The sequence below is a fragment of the Hemibagrus wyckioides genome, linkage group LG07 (assembly GCF_019097595.1).
Source record: "Hemibagrus wyckioides isolate EC202008001 linkage group LG07, SWU_Hwy_1.0, whole genome shotgun sequence".
Taxonomy (NCBI): Eukaryota; Metazoa; Chordata; class Actinopteri; order Siluriformes; family Bagridae; genus Hemibagrus; species Hemibagrus wyckioides.
Genome location: NC_080716.1, coordinates 10,229,665 through 10,246,573, shown reverse-complemented (window position 1 = coordinate 10,246,573; position 16,909 = coordinate 10,229,665). Strand labels below are relative to the sequence as shown.

The 16,909-nt window shown below is 39.5% G+C and overlaps 1 protein-coding gene across 2 annotated transcripts in view; it reads left to right on the top strand.

The window, feature by feature from the left end:
- Positions 1 to 12,115, top strand: part of myom1a (myomesin 1a (skelemin)) — a 30,595-nt gene extending 18,480 nt beyond the window's left edge. Inside the window, exons 20-40 of one of the 2 annotated variants that reach the window (XM_058395769.1) lie at positions 116 to 312; positions 1,814 to 1,940; positions 2,405 to 2,580; positions 3,459 to 3,573; positions 3,663 to 3,819; positions 4,325 to 4,431; positions 4,718 to 4,762; positions 4,893 to 5,029; positions 5,110 to 5,254; positions 6,449 to 6,508; positions 6,594 to 6,661; positions 6,791 to 6,916; positions 7,350 to 7,418; positions 7,679 to 7,766; positions 7,883 to 7,921; positions 8,447 to 8,552; positions 9,468 to 9,631; positions 9,806 to 9,842; positions 10,128 to 10,150; positions 10,456 to 10,511; positions 11,030 to 12,115. In XM_058395769.1, coding sequence (XP_058251752.1) covers positions 116 to 312; positions 1,814 to 1,940; positions 2,405 to 2,580; positions 3,459 to 3,573; positions 3,663 to 3,819; positions 4,325 to 4,431; positions 4,718 to 4,762; positions 4,893 to 5,029; positions 5,110 to 5,254; positions 6,449 to 6,508; positions 6,594 to 6,661; positions 6,791 to 6,916; positions 7,350 to 7,418; positions 7,679 to 7,766; positions 7,883 to 7,921; positions 8,447 to 8,552; positions 9,468 to 9,631; positions 9,806 to 9,842; positions 10,128 to 10,150; positions 10,456 to 10,511; positions 11,030 to 11,290 — 2,303 coding nt within the window. In that variant the 3' untranslated portion in view covers positions 11,291 to 12,115. The remainder of the gene's footprint in view (positions 1 to 115; positions 313 to 1,813; positions 1,941 to 2,404; positions 2,581 to 3,458; positions 3,574 to 3,662; positions 3,820 to 4,324; positions 4,432 to 4,717; positions 4,763 to 4,892; positions 5,030 to 5,109; positions 5,255 to 6,448; positions 6,509 to 6,593; positions 6,662 to 6,790; positions 6,917 to 7,349; positions 7,419 to 7,678; positions 7,767 to 7,882; positions 7,922 to 8,446; positions 8,553 to 9,467; positions 9,632 to 9,805; positions 9,843 to 10,127; positions 10,151 to 10,455; positions 10,512 to 11,029) is intronic. The other variant, XM_058395770.1, reaches the window with a different exon arrangement.
- The last annotated feature ends 4,794 nt before the right edge of the window (positions 12,116 to 16,909 follow it).

The following is a 16,909-nucleotide window of genomic DNA, read 5'->3' as shown; positions in this document are numbered from 1 at the left end:
CAGGATGGATAATTTTGTGTGAATTTAGCCTCGACACCTGGGACATTGTCCTATAACGAATGCTTAATTCTGCTGATTTAGAGTAGAAGATTAACCTGAGTTGTTTCCCATGCAGAGGTACCGTCTCCTCCTTCTGCTCTCACGATGGTGGAAGGTGTTCGTGACACCATGGTGTTGAACTGGCAGGCTCCTGCTAAAACCGGAGGAGCCGATGTCAGGGGCTACTACCTGGACTACAGGACCGTTAAGGGCAGTGTCGTGAGCAAGTGGCACGAGATCAACACCAAGGCTATTACTGGAACTAGCTATAAGGTAAACTGTACAGCAACCCTATTTCATTTAGATTTCACTCGGGATTAACACTTAAGAACGAGTACACCCCAGTATTAAAGATTTATTTAATGTAAAATAAATCAAGTAGATACATTCATTATTAGATTCTAAAAAGCAAGTTCAATCAGCATGCACATGTTTTGTTAAGACCAGAGTAGGAAGCTTGTATATTTGCCAACAGCCTTTCAGAGATATTGAATGTATGCGTATTGTAGAGATATTGTACAGCCAACAAAGTGGCTGCTAATAAGCATTTAAATGACATTTTGAATATGTACTTTTGAGAAGAAAAGTCATACTTGGCCCCAGTGTGATTGTTAGTGTGAATAGAAGGGAACAAGGAGTTTTCCAGCGTTTGGGTTCTACTGGGATCGATCCACCGCCCACATTACTTGTGCAAAAAGATTGTTGTTGTTGTTGTGTGTGTGTGTGTGTGTGTGTGTGTGTGTGTGTGTGTGTGTCTGCCTTTGTTGGCCTGCAGGGGGTCCCACAGGCTTGCTCATGGATTAGAGCTGTAACGAGCACTACATCGCCAGACAACTTGTATCAATATTAAATATTATTAATAATAAAAAATCAAGAATGCATTTTTAAAAATGAATCTGTTTGGAAGAACATTGTACAAGCAAGCCAGATTTACCTGTTAAATACATTAAATACTACTACTTCAACTACTACTACTACTACTACTACTACTAATAGTAATAATATTGCTAATTACTAATAGTTTTTCAAAACTTTTATGAGTAAATGAATCATTTTTACCTTGTTAAGGTTTCTGTTAGAACAGGGGGTGTGTACTTCTTCTCTCTGACAAATTTAATCACCAATCTGGATAATCCACTAAATATAGAGAAATATTTAATACGGTTGTAGCCTATGAGTCAATACAGTCTGAATTAGAACTGTTTAAAAAAGAGTAAAGCTCAGAAAGGAATAGGAGTAGGAGGCTCTCAGGCACAGAGAGGCAAGAAGTGGATGTGCAGAGTGGAAAAAAGGAAATAAATTTGCTAAAAAGAGACCAGTGTGTGTCTGTGTGTGTGTGTTGTGCTAGGGTCATTTCATGCTAGTGGTATATGCAGGCCCCTGAGCCCGGAGGAAATCCTGTAGGAATGCAAGATTTTATATTTTATATTTATATATTTTGTGAATAAATGATGGTGAGCTTGTGGGTCATGGTTTCACAGAGCCCCCGTGTGGGGTTCAGCTTGAGAGCATGTTTGGAGTGGTGGTGGTGGTGGCAAATAGTGTGTCAGAGCCCCAAAAGGATCAAAAACAGCCGTGGTGTATACTCTCACACTTTACACACAGATATGCCTGAAATCGTTTAGTTGATTCAGAATATTGAAACTTCTCCCCGTTTTCTTTTGAAGTGTTGAATCTTTCTCTTGCTATGTGACGTTTCTAAGCCGGAACAAAACATAATCATGCTGACTTAAAAACGACTTTTAAATGACTTTCCTACTCTCCCTGTGTTCAGGTGGAGAACCTGAAGGAGAACATATTGTACCAGTTCCAGGTTCGTGCAGTTAACCAGGCTGGTATTAGTGAGTCCTGCATCACCAGTGTTGCCTTTGAGTGTAAGGAGTGGACTGTCGCTTTGCCAGGTAAATTAGTCATCCGAAGCAGACTCATACAACTTTCCTGTGCAATGATGCTTGATGAATTCAACACGTTGCCGTATAGGTCATCGTTTCCTCGCTTCTGTAACGCTGGGTGTTAATCAAATGATTCACTGACTGTCTTTAATAAGCTTGTGATGGTTTATAGCTAGTATGAGTCAATTAGCATTAACGGCATGATCTATTCTCGATTTCAGTGCGTATAGTTTGTGTCTGTATGTTAATAGTACTTCGTTTCGGTGTGAGTGAAGGATGTGATAATTGCACTGTGCAATGTCAAAAAATGGTCTTTAGGTGGCTCCCTTTACAAACTTATAGAGTGCACTTGCTGTCACTGTTCTTAGAAGTACTCACTGTTCTTTATTCATTTTTTTAATTATCTTTTAGTGATACAGATTTAGCACATACTGTAAATCACCCTTGTTATGTTTTTTGTTGGGGTAACACAGGCCCTCCTCATGGACTTCACATGCTGGAGGTGAGAAAGGATTCACTGGTGCTGCTTTGGGAGCCACCCAAGTTCAACGGACGCAGCCCCATCACCGGCTACTATGTGGACATCAAGGAGGAAGGTGGCAAATGGAGAGGTGTTCAGGAGAGGTCTACCAAGAATACATACCTGCAGGTTAGGTTGTAAAGAATCATAATGAAGAATTTATGTGTGGTGGCCTGGGAAAGCCGTTCACATGTTTACGGTCAGATTGTGACATGTATGTGTTTGCATTATGCAGGTCTGAAACTGATCTGAAATATGTTTCTCAATCAGAAGTATTTGTTGCGATTCCACTGAAAGATGCTCAGCTCCTTTTACCTAACATACTTATAGGAAAACTACTAAATTCGATAGAATTGTAACGTGAAATGAATTCGCTGCATCTGATTACCAGCATCTTCCGCATCAGTTCTCTGTGTGATCGCCTGAGGTAGTAGTCACTCACAGCATTTCATATTCACAAACATTATCGCCGTCTCTTCACTCGTCTGAGCTCTGTTTGGTAGGGAAATATTCACTGATTAATTCAGTAAGTTTCAGTAAATGAATGTATTTTGTTTGGTTTGAACTTTTTAGAACTTTGTGTAAGTGCTCTTCTCAGTTTTGGCCATGTGATGGCGCAGGAACATCACGGACAATCAGGGAGTCTGGATACAAACAACATGTTTACAATCCAACGTCCGGAAACGTTCCAGAAATATAAATAATATAAAGAACATTGTGAGGAAATTGTGGTTGTGGAGATCTTTAGGTAGTCTTTTACCGCTTATGATCTGTGCAGGTAGGCAGACAAGCTAAAAAAATCCTTTACCATAAATAAAAATGTCCTTTGGTCAAATTCATTTATGCTTTCTAAAATGTAGCTGTCTCTTCCCAGATCAACACACATAAAGCTAATGAATCTGTACCACATTAGAGACCACCTCAGCTCCTGCATGGAGTATTAAATAACTGTTGCATGGACTGTTATGACGTGTGTTATTAATACTATAAACCTTTCTGTGACCCAGATATCTGGCCTGAAGGAAGGTGCCTCCTACACACTGCGTGTCCATGCTAAGAACATCGCAGGTGTTGGTGGACCCTCCGAAGCTACAGCCCCTGTCATCGCGCAGACTCGCCCTGGTAAATAACACAACTGAATAAACCAATCTGTCTCTTTCATCACATTTCCCATGACTGATTCTAAAAATGCCATTTTCGTGACTCCTCAGGCACTAAAGAGATTGTGGTCGACGTGGACGACGACGGCGTGATCTCGCTGATCTTCGAGTGCTCCGAGATGACTGAAAGTTCTCAGTTCGTGTGGTCGAGGAACTACGAGGCTTTCACGAAATCCTCCCGTCTCACCATCGAAACTGTCAAGGGAAAGTGAGTTTCCGCCTTACTTATTAACATTTTTTTCACACCTTGCGGTGTTTAGCTGGCTGCTTGTTCTCGAGAAGATCTATAGTCCCTTTGTTCTTTGGAGAAAGGTTTGGTCACATGGCACATGGTCATTTATGCAGTGGACAATGGACATTTAGCAGTTCGTTTCGGCCGTCGGACAATGCTGCGTGGGCGCGAGTGTGAGGATGAATAGTGGCAGGCTGTCTGGAAGCCAGAGGAGACGTGTGTCACCTTTGTTTTGCCAGATGTGCTGTGAAAGCCGAGGCAGGATGAAAGTGGGAGGCAAAGTGGGTAAAGAAAAAAGGTGGAGAAATGGAAATAAAAAGACAAATTAATTGGTGTCTCTTAACCTTTGAAGAAAAGAAAAAGGCTAATTAGTGTTACTGAAATTTTTACAAGCTTTCAGATTCTTTGGAAAGCATCTTGTGCAATTAAAGACAATATAACAGAGTCTTTCTCCTACTCATCACAGCTGATATCTCCTCAGATCTCGAGTCATCTTTAATGATCCTTCACTGGAGGACCTGGGCATCTACTCTTGTGTTGTCACCAACACTGATGGCGTTTCTGCCAGCTACACACTGACAGAGGAGGGTGAGTCACTCTCTCCAACTCTCCGGCTAATGACGGTGATATTCTATCTTCTGTCTTTGGACACAAAGACACATAATATTTTCCAGAAGCTGGTGCGTCATGTCTTCTTTTAAACCTTAACAAGTCAAGGACATGCATGCAGATAGCAGAGGCTTGTATGTAACTCGCTTGATAAAGCAGCGCAGTTTTCATTTAAAAGAAGATTCGATCCAAGAATTCCTTACGCCCTCAGTATGCAGTATGTCATGTGCACAATAACGGAATGCGCTTTTCAAATGTTCTATAGGTCTGAGGCGCTTGTTGGACATCAGCCATGACCACAAGTTCCCCAGTAAGTACAGAACAATAACAAAAACATCAACGTTGGTGTGTAGCTCGACGCACTTCCACTCAGATTATATGACTATTATACGTTTTTATGTTATTTTACAGAAATACTTACCATTGTGTTTTCTTTGCAGTTATTCCTTTCACAACCGAAATGTCTGTTGAGCTACAGGAGAAAGGACGTGTGCGTGTCTGGGCACAGGTTGCTAAGTTTACCTCCAAATGCCAAGTGGAGTATGTTTTCAATGATAACATCATTACTCAAGGAAAGGTATAACAACTAAAAATGTTATTTTTATTTTTATTTTATTTTTTTCTGTCACATACTGATACATATTCCTTTTCCCACAGAAATACACCATGCATTTTGACACCAAAACCGGCATCATCGAGCTGTTCATGGACTCCTTGGAAATCACTGATGAAGGAACCTTCACGTTTAACCTCGTTGATGGCAAAGCGACCGGACGCACCAGTCTGGTGCTCATTGGAGCAGGTATAGTAAACTTGTCCCTGTAATTTTACAGCATATTACTTCACAACCTCTGTCGCTACTACCGTGTGTTTATACTGCTGTAGTGCAGTATGTCCTGTAGAGGGCAGGAAAAGATCATGTGAAATCGTGCAGGAGTATCATTAGTGGCTTTGCAGGACATCCATTAGCATACACAGCATTCCCTTAACTGCTGATTGAACTTTATCAGGCTTTACTGATTGATCACGGTGCTCCATTATTGGGTGCCACTGTATCAGATTTAGCTCCGAGTCCATTATCGGCTAAACGGTAATGACTGTTCTTGCATTGTCTGTCCTATGTAGAGATACCACAGCTTTGTGCGAGCTCTTCCAGGTAAATTAGTGGTATTTAAAGGTCAGTGGTGGTATTATAAATCAGGAGTAGTGCATCTGGTCCTAATTTCAAGTCCAGGTTTTTTCTGCTATGAGGTCTGAATTACAATTCAACAGCTCCAGGATTTCACATTTTGTAATAACGTAAAATACAGATTCAAGCAAACTCCACTGTGTTTTTCTGTGGATTTGGGCACGTCATGTGACATCATCATAACGAGCATTCAGCAAAGCCCTCTTCGATTCGTGGGCGTCGAACATGAGTACAGCTATCACTGAAACTGTGTGAAAGTAATTTCATTGGCAGGAGTTTAAAAGAAGAATCCTGTGCTTAGCAATTCAAGTAGTTTTATGGGGGAAAAAACTCAGCCCAAAAAACTCAAGCTGCATCACAAATTTGGAAAAAAGTCTGATCATAGTGTGATGCAAACAACCCTCACATGTTACATTTTTTATCGTTCCAAATTTCGATATTCTGAGTGCTGATAACTGCAGTAATGTTTCTGTTTTATGTATCTCATGCCCAAGTAAATTTATCAAATTTTAAAATCTGGTTAGTTCATCTATTAGTGAAAAAGGACGGTATTTCATTCCCTGAGATTGTGATAATCCCATCAATGTCCCAATCATCTACAGCTGGTTGTCCAAGAGAGTGAATCTGGCCATGCTCTCAGGCCGGGAAGGATGGGATGCTCTGTTTCCGTGTCAGTCACAGAAACTCTAGACAGGCATGTGGTTGCTTGTAGTGGTTTTCGTCAGGGTCATTGCATGGTATCTAACTTGTAGAATAAATGTGACAAATGAATACCAAAATCCAAATATTTTGTTTTTTACAAAACAGAGTTTGCCGAGCTTCAGAAGAAGTCTGAGTTTGAGCGAGCCGAGTGGGTCAGGAGACAAGGTATGCCACACCTCATTTCAATGCTGAAGAAATTTTTAACCATCAACCTTTTCAACAATGTCACCCTGTCGATTCTCACATCCAGGCCCTCACTTTGTGGAATACCTCAGTTACGAGGTCACTCAAGAATGTAACGTGTACCTGAAATGCAGGGTGAGGTTGTGCAAGATATAATGAATCTTTCTCACTCTCTTGGGTCAGTTGGATTAATATTTTATCTCTGCTTCTTCCCCGCCCCTCCAAAACCACCCCACCCCACCCCTCTTTTCTTACTCTCTTCAGGTAGGAAATATCAAACCTGAAACGGGGATAAGCTGGTATAAGGACGGAATTGAGATTGCAGAGGATGACGAAGACGCTCATAAAATTGGCATTGCAGGAGGCGTGCTGTCCTTCAACATTGGCAAGGTCAGGCAGCCTCAGGGCATTGTGGGGAAAAATGTAGGGTGAGCTTTGCTGGCAGCTACGCTACAGGCTTCAGCTTGTTAAGACCTACTCTTTTCACGACACAGACCCATTAATAATGGGACGTTTTTATTTTCATTTTATATGCAACTCTCTATGACGTATTTATTGCACTTTATGGCCGCATGCAATAAGAACAATGACCGTTCCTGAAATCAGCTTCTGACGGCACACAAATAGCATAATAAACTGTCCTTTGTGTCACATCACAATTCCGGGAACGGATGATCATTTAGGTTCCCATTCATTTCTTGTAAACAGTGAACGATGCCAGAAACGATTAACGTTAGTGCATGTGGGTCTGTGGAGGTGAGCCTCCCACGCCACGCTTCCAGGCTGCTATTGGCATTAACTTCGATATCTGTCTAATTTACAGCTCGTTATAAAGAACGAAAGAGAAGTGAAAAAGAAACCTGCCGCTGAAGGAAGCCCAAAGAAGCCCAAAGTCTGCAACTTTTTCCTTTATAAGTTATCGCCGAGTTTCATGTGGTGTTATGTGGTTTTATCTTTGTCGCTGTCGTCTCCCTTTTCTATGGCGTCCCTGTTTGCCTGCAGCATCCATCGCAGGAGAAAAGCTTGCCTTTTCGGATTTTTGTGACTGTTTAGTTTTGTTGTTTGTATCCGAACCTTTTTCATATCTGCTCTATGATATGGCCCTTGCAAGATTCTTTCTTTCTCTGACTCCTTTTATAATTTTCCAAACAGCTCACAAAGAAGGACGCAGGTGTGTATCAGGTGGAACTGTGGGACGAGAGAGGAAAGGATAAGACTACGCTGGATCTGACAGAAGCAGGTAGAAGCCGTTTTTTACTCCTACCATTATTCTTATATGTAGGATATGTGGGAGTTTCTGAAATGCTCTATCCAGTCTAATATTCTAAGATATATCGATTTGATTCTTCCCTGAAGGTTATAAGGCCGTGTTGAATGAAATGTTCAGAGTTATAGGTGAGTATTTTTTATTCTTTTTCTCCCATTTTGTAATCCTTTCACACCATCCTGGAACTGTTCCCTGATGTTAATGTGACAAATGAAAGGATAAACCTGATTAAATGGGTGTTAAAGGAGTACTGTGTGATACAACAGAGCAATTCATTTCCCACCATGCTTTGTAGCATGTTTAAAAATGCTGAGCAGGCCCAGTTGAGGTCGATTTTTGGATCAAAATGGCAAAAGGACTTTGAAGTGACTTTGAAGCAGGCTTTATTATTGGGGCTCAATAATCAGGCTCAAAGACTGGCTGTGTTTCAGTCAGAACAGAGGCTAAACTGATGTCTGAATTTAGGTGTGTGGGAAAGGTGTCAGTAAATAAGGTTGGGAATTGTAGTTGAAAGTGCACGTTAAACGACTGTCATATTCATGCCATATGTAAGAACAAATCAAAGTGACTGAGCGCTTCATGTTGGTTTTTCCTTTAATTTGTCACCCATCTGTAATGTGTTAATAATTCTCTCTTCTTCTTTTTTTTCACAGCGCACTCGTCTACCGAATTGAAGGTTCAAAGCACCGAGCATGGAATCATCCTCTACTCGTCTGTCGTGTATCACACAGATGAGCTCCCTGTTGGCTGGTTTCACAAGTAGGCTTTTTTTTCATTCTCACTCATCCTCTCTCTGGGTCTTTTGTATATGAAAAAGTTAGTGCTAGAATGATCCCAGTGACAGTGCTTGAGTTTGTTGTGAATTTCCATATGAAGTGCTGATGGTTCATATAACATGCAGCTTGACACTAAGAGATAAGAGAATTCACATCACAGCAGTTTGTCTCAAGACCACTGATGTTAAAATGGAAATGCATTCATCTTCAGTTACCACTTAGTTTCCCGCTGATCAGGGTTATACTATATCCGCATATCCTATACTGGGAATAGTGGAAACGAGGCAGTAAATGGAATGTCAGTCTACGCACATTCACACACCTAGCCAGGAAATTTAGTATCACCAGACCATCTACCAACGTGTTTTGGGAAACCAAAGAACCAGAAGGAAACCCACGTGAACCCACACAGAATCTCCACACAGTTCAGGATCAAACTGAGGACCCTGGAGGTGTGAGGAGGTTGTGCTACATAATGCAGGAGATATTTAAATAAATGCCCAGAATATGAAATGCCAACCTCACTGAGGTCATCTGAAATATAAAAGAGAAATTTGCCTCTAGACAGCCTTTATCTCCACTGCACTAGATCCACAAATGTGCAGTCAGGAGTGCCTTTTGAGAGCACAGCACTTTGAGGGAACAAAAGGCCAGAGAAAGTCTTTCTCTCAGAGTGAATTTGCTAAAGCGGTTTGTGTCGCGCATTACAATCCACTACATTAAATGCAAAGCACACAATAAAGTTTCTGCATTGCAATTCACATCCCTATATGCTGCCAGCTTTGTTTCCCTGTACGTCAGCACGTAGAGTGGAGCTGTAGCACTTTTTTCATTTGTATGAGTTTGATCGGGTGCCTCGACAGTGTCCTCTGACTCATACTCATTTGTGACCATTCAGAGATGGCAAGATTTCATACTCAGAGAGAGTGAAATGTGGAGTCACAGAAGAGCAGCTGTGGCTGAAAATCAACGAACCCACAGACAAGGACAAGGGCAAGTATGCCATCGACATCTTCGCCGTCGAAGGCAGCGTCAGGAGAGTTCTTGACCTCACCGGCCAAGGTACAGGCCTCAGGTGTTTCAAGCATTCTGTAGCTATATTGCTGTCTCAGTGTGATTGAACTGTCAGTTTTGGACTGGAGTTTATTATATGTCTACATTTATTACGATAAATATTCTCTTGAATGATAAAACCGTTTAATGATTTCTATTCTATTCTACTCTATTCTATTCAAGTATGGGAGGAAGCCTATACAGAGTTCCAGAGGCTGAAGTAAGTACTTAAACTATGATATAATAAATGTTCTGTATCCTTTAAGATATCATTCACAAAAGATGTACACTTATATAAATTGTTGTATGCAAACAAACAACAAGGGGAAAAAACCCTCCTACTAAAGTCTTAAAATAGAAAATAACATCTGAGTACATCCTTATGACGTTATTGGCTCAGGCTTTTTCTGACACTGCTGTATGGAAGCAGACCATATCACCTTAACAGGCTCTGAAGCTATTTAAAGCCTTCACTAACAGTGTGCTTATCCATTTCCTTCCTCAGGGCTGCAGCTATTGCAGAGAGAAGTAAGTGATTGTCTCTGCTGTCATAGTTGTATTCTTTCCTGCAGACAGCTTGTTTCTGAAAGCATGTGGATGCTATTTCAAGCCATCTTCTTTACCTACTTGTGTAGGATGCGTATATAGAAGCGATGCAGGAAGAGATGCGTCTCCTTTCTAAAATGTCTTGGGAATGTTTAGAGCCTATAGTCTGGGCTATGAACTCACTTCTTGTTTTTGATAATATAATGACATCGAAGGTCAGGAGGAAGAAATACCTTCACACTGAATTACCAAGAGGTTTACTGACTGCTTAATGTTTTTCCTCACAGACCGAGCACGTGTGATTGGAGGCCTGCCAGATGTGGTCACTATCCAGGAGGGCAAGGTAATATATCCCCAATTACCCAGGATTACCCAGAAAACCAAACCTCATTATCAAATCTCGTTATTACATTGTACCTCATCCTAAATTTGTTTTATAAGACTATTACAGCAGCAAAAGAATTTGATGTCATTTGTACAGCAAATCTGATTGGTCAGAAGGTGTGATTAGTTTTCTATCAAAGCAGCACTGACAATAGTAAAAGCTATAACTCAAATCACAGGTGTATATTGGAGCACATGGGCTAATACATTACTGTTTCTATAGTAACAGCTTATTTTCAGGGACTGGTATGATGGATGCACCATATAATATAAGGCTATTACAATATAAGACTATTAAATGGATATTGCCAAGTTACTGCAATAAAAGAGAAATAACACTTTGGAATGCATTGTTATTGGAAAATAATCCATTTCAGCATGGAATTAGGATTACGCCACTCTGCTATTGATTCTTTTTCATACTATATGCTGTATTATGGTATGTGATATTGGTATTCTTATTCTTTTCCTGTTCAGTCTTTGAACCTCACCGGCAACGTGTGGGGCGATCCTCTGCCTGAAGTCAGCTGGCTGAAGAATGAAAAACAGCTGGTTCCTGACGATCACATCACGCTCAAGCTTGAGCACGGCAAGTTTGCCAGCATCAGCATCGCATCAGTCAATTCGACCGACTCAGGAAAGTACGCCCTGCTGGTGAAGAACAAGTACGGCACAGAGGCTGGCGAGTTCACCGTCAGCGTCTACATACCAGAGGATGAAGCTGAGAAGAAAGAGTAGAGAAATACAGAAGCTGAAGGGAAGAGAGGGGCCGTGATATGACCAGTGTGCATTCTAAAGCATTTTACTCCAAAGCATGCACAACTTCAGTATGTCATAAGCACACAGACACGGTAAAGCTGCTGGCCAATTAGTACTCATAATAAACATCTGATATATCAGTCATAATAAACAAATCAATGGTGCTCAGTGGTAATTTAAACTAGCACCAGATCTGAAACACTCAGCACATTCAGTCAGCTTTAATAAACCACTTGCTCTGTTTTTCTTATAAACCCTTTTTAAAAGGTGAACATGGTTTGAAATAAAATGCTTTAAATGTCACCATATTCATACATAAAACGAGCACGTGCCTTTACTGTTTTAAAATGTTACCCGTTTGTATTATTAGTGTCTATGTTATTTCCTGTTTTAACAATTGTTACCTACAGGTCATCCCTCTATGACTGAGAAAAATCTTGAGAAACAGCTCAGCTAGAAGACGTAACTCTCTTTGCTTAAATGTACTCATTATAATAGTACTGAAAAGGAAACTTCTGGAGATGATAAAATAAGCACATTGTAGTAGAAGTATAATGTCTTCTAAGGAGCTCTTTAGCAGGATTTTAAGTTACACTAGTGTTATATGGATGTGCTTCAGTTCTATGGCAGTCTATATGAAGCAAAAGGCTTTTAAGGTTATAGGCTGTCTGTTTATATCTGTTTGCAGTATTGATGGTCTAATGTCACTCTGGATATGTCTTAACGACTGAAAACAAAACATAGTGTAATGTGACGACCACAAATAAAGCCTTGAAACGCAAAATAAAAATGTATTTTATTGTTCCCGAAGGCTCATAACTATTTTAGACCTTGTCTTACTATATACACGATACATTTCAACGAAACTCATGTCAACTATTATGTTAGTAAATGTACGTTATGTGTAGCTGAGTATATAGGAAGTGAATGTGAGTTAACTTAGAGAAATGTCCTTGCTACTGTGAGTTTTACTTTTACTTTACGGTTATTGCACATTTAAAAGAATCAGATATGAAGGCTGCAGTCAAAACCCTAACAGAATGTAGCGTGCAATAATAGCACACTTCGTTGTAACATGATAACGCTACTTGTGTAACAGAACACACACTGGTGTAACATACACTGTTGTTACACTGTTGTAAATGACATACTTTGTTGTATTAGAACACACTCTACTATAAAGAATTAACAGTTGTAACACTGTATTAATAAATAACAGCAGGTTGTAACAGAATAAAGCAGTGTCACAGCAAAATGACACACTCTGTTTTAACAGAACACATTGATCAAACAAAATAACAGTGTTGTTTTAATGAATAACACTGTTATAACAGAATCACTGTTGTAACACAGTAACACATTTGTAACAGACTATCACTGCTGTAAGTATTATGAGTTATGGCACATGATAACACTTATGTGACATAACACCGTATAACAGAAAAATGCTGCTCATAACAGAATACCTTTCTGTAGTAACATAATAACACTCTTTTGTAACAGAATAACACTCTGCTGTAACAGAATAACACTCTTTTGTAACAGAATAACACTCTGCTGTAACAGAATAACACTCTTTTGTAACAGAATAACACTCTGCTGTGACAGAATAACACACTGCTGTGACAGAATAACACTCTGCTGTAACAGAATAACACTGCTGTAACAGAATAACACTCTGCTGTGACAGAATAACACTCTGCTGTAACAGAATAACACACTGCTGTGACAGAATAACACTCTGCTGTAACAGAATAACACTCTGCTGTAACAGAATAACACTCTGCTGTAACAGAATAACACTCTGCTGTGACAGAATAACACACTGCTGTGACAGAATAACACACTGCTGTGACAGAATAACACTCTGCTGTAACAGAATAACACTCTGCTGTGACAGAATAACACTCTGCTATAACAGAATAACACACTGCTGTGACAGAATAACACTCTGCTGTAACAGAATAACACACTGCTGTAACAGAATAACACTCTGCTGTAACAGAATAACACTGTTGTAACAAAATAATACTCTGCTATAACAGAATAACACTGCTGTAACAGAATAACACTCTGTTGTAACAAAATAATACTCTGCTGTAACAGTATAACACTCTGTTGTAACAAAATAATACTCTGCTGTAACAGTATAACACTCTGTTGTAACAAAATAATACTCTGCTGTAACAGAATAACACTCTGCTGTAACAAAATAATACTCTGCTGTAACAGTATAACACTCTGTTGTAACAAAATAATACTCTGCTGTAACAGTATAACACTCTGTTGTAACAAAATAATACTCTGCTGTAACAGAATAACACTGCTGTAACAGAATAACACTGCTGTAACAAAATAATACTCTGCTGTAACAGAATAACACTGCTGTAACAGAATAACACTCTGCTGTGACAGAATAATACTCTGCTGTAACAGAATAACACTGCTGTAACAGAATAACACTGCTGTAACAGAATAATACTCTGCTGTAACAGAATAACACTGCTGTAACAGAATAACACTGCTGTAACAGAATAACACTGCTGTAACAGAATAACACTCTGCTGTAACAAAATAATACTCTGCTGTAACAGAATAACACTGCTGTAACAGAATAACACTCTGCTGTGACAGAATAGCACTCTGCTGTAACAGAATAACACTGCTGTAACAGAATAACACTCTGCTGTGACAGAATAGCACTCTGCTGTAACAGTATAACACTCTGTTGTAACAAAATAATACTCTGCTGTAACAGAATAACACTGCTGTAACAGAATAACACTGCTGTGACAGAATAGCACTCTGCTGTAACAGAATAACACTCTGCTGTAACAAAATAATACTCTGCTGTAACAGAATAACACTGCTGTAACAGAATAACACTGCTGTGACAGAATAGCACTCTGCTGTAACAGAATAACACTCTGCTGTAACAGAATAACACTCTGCTGTAACAGAATAACACTCTGCTGTAACAGAATAGCACTCTGCTGTAACAGAATAACACTCTGCTGTAACAGAATAACAGGTAACAGAATTACACTCTGCTGTAACAGAATAACACTCTGCTGTAACAGAATAACAGGTAACAGAATTACACTCTGCTGTAACAGAATAACACTCAGCTGTGACAGAATAACACTGCTGTAACAGAATAACATTCTGCTGTAACAGAATAACACTCAGCTGTAACAGAAGAACACGGCTGTGACAGAATAACACTCTGCTGTAACAGAATAACACTGCTGTAACAGAATAACACTCTGCTGTGACAGAATAACACTCTGCTGTAACAGAATAACACACTGCTGTGACAGAATAACACTCTGCTGTAACAGAATAACACTCTGCTGTAACAGAATAACACTCTGCTGTAACAGAATAACACTCTGCTGTGACAGAATAACACTCTGCTGTGACAGAATAACACACTGCTGTGACAGAATAACACTCTGCTGTAACAGAATAACACTCTGCTGTGACAGAATAACACTCTGCTATAACAGAATAACACACTGCTGTGACAGAATAACACTCTGCTGTAACAGAATAACACACTGCTGTAACAGAATAACACTCTGCTGTAACAGAATAACACTGTTGTAACAAAATAATACTCTGCTATAACAGAATAACACTGCTGTAACAGAATAACACTCTGTTGTAACAAAATAATACTCTGCTGTAACAGTATAACACTCTGTTGTAACAAAATAATACTCTGCTGTAACAGTATAACACTCTGTTGTAACAAAATAATACTCTGCTGTAACAGAATAACACTCTGCTGTAACAAAATAATACTCTGCTGTAACAGTATAACACTCTGTTGTAACAAAATAATACTCTGCTGTAACAGTATAACACTCTGTTGTAACAAAATAATACTCTGCTGTAACAGAATAACACTGCTGTAACAGAATAACACTGCTGTAACAAAATAATACTCTGCTGTAACAGAATAACACTGCTGTAACAGAATAACACTCTGCTGTGACAGAATAATACTCTGCTGTAACAGAATAACACTGCTGTAACAGAATAACACTGCTGTAACAGAATAATACTCTGCTGTAACAGAATAACACTGCTGTAACAGAATAACACTGCTGTAACAGAATAACACTCTGCTGTAACAAAATAATACTCTGCTGTAACAGAATAACACTGCTGTAACAGAATAACACTCTGCTGTGACAGAATAGCACTCTGCTGTAACAGAATAACACTGCTGTAACAGAATAACACTCTGCTGTGACAGAATAGCACTCTGCTGTAACAGTATAACACTCTGTTGTAACAAAATAATACTCTGCTGTAACAGAATAACACTGCTGTAACAGAATAACACTGCTGTGACAGAATAGCACTCTGCTGTAACAGAATAACACTCTGCTGTAACAAAATAATACTCTGCTGTAACAGAATAACACTGCTGTAACAGAATAACACTGCTGTGACAGAATAGCACTCTGCTGTAACAGAATAACACTCTGCTGTAACAGAATAACACTCTGCTGTAACAGAATAACACTCTGCTGTAACAGAATAGCACTCTGCTGTAACAGAATAACACTCTGCTGTAACAGAATAACAGGTAACAGAATTACACTCTGCTGTAACAGAATAACACTCTGCTGTAACAGAATAACAGGTAACAGAATTACACTCTGCTGTAACAGAATAACACTCAGCTGTGACAGAATAACACTGCTGTAACAGAATAACATTCTGCTGTAACAGAATAACACTCAGCTGTAACAGAAGAACACGGCTGTGACAGAATAACACTCTGCTGTAACAGAATAACACTCAGCTGTGACAGAATAACACTGCTGTAACAGAATAACACTGCTATAACAATAACACTCTGCTGTAACAGAATAACACTGCTATAACAATAACACTCTGCTGTAACAGAATTACACTCAGCTGTAACAGAATAACACTGCTGTGACAGAATAGCACTCTGCTGTAACAGAATAACACTCTGCTGTAACAGAATAACACTCTGCTGTAACAGAATAACACTCTGCTGTAACAGAATAGCACTCTGCTGTAACAGAATAACACTCTGCTGTAACAGAATAACAGGTAACAGAATTACACTCTGCTGTAACAGAATAACACTCTGCTGTAACAGAATAACAGGTAACAGAATTACACTCTGCTGTAACAGAATAACACTCAGCTGTGACAGAATAACACTGCTGTAACAGAATAACATTCTGCTGTAACAGAATAACACTCAGCTGTAACAGAAGAACACGGCTGTGACAGAATAACACTCTGCTGTAACAGAATAACACTCAGCTGTGACAGAATAACACTCTGCTGTAACAGAATTACACTCAGCTGTAACAGAATAACACTGCTGTGACAGAATAGCACTCTGCTGTAACAGAATAACACTCTGCTGTAACAGAATAATACTCTGCTGTAACAGAATAACACTCTGCTGTAACAGAATAACACTCTGCTGTAACAGAATAACACTGCTGTGACAGAATAGCACTCTGCTGTAACAGAATAACACTCTGCTGTAACAGAATAATACTCTGCTGTAACAGAATAACACTCTGCTGTAACAGAATA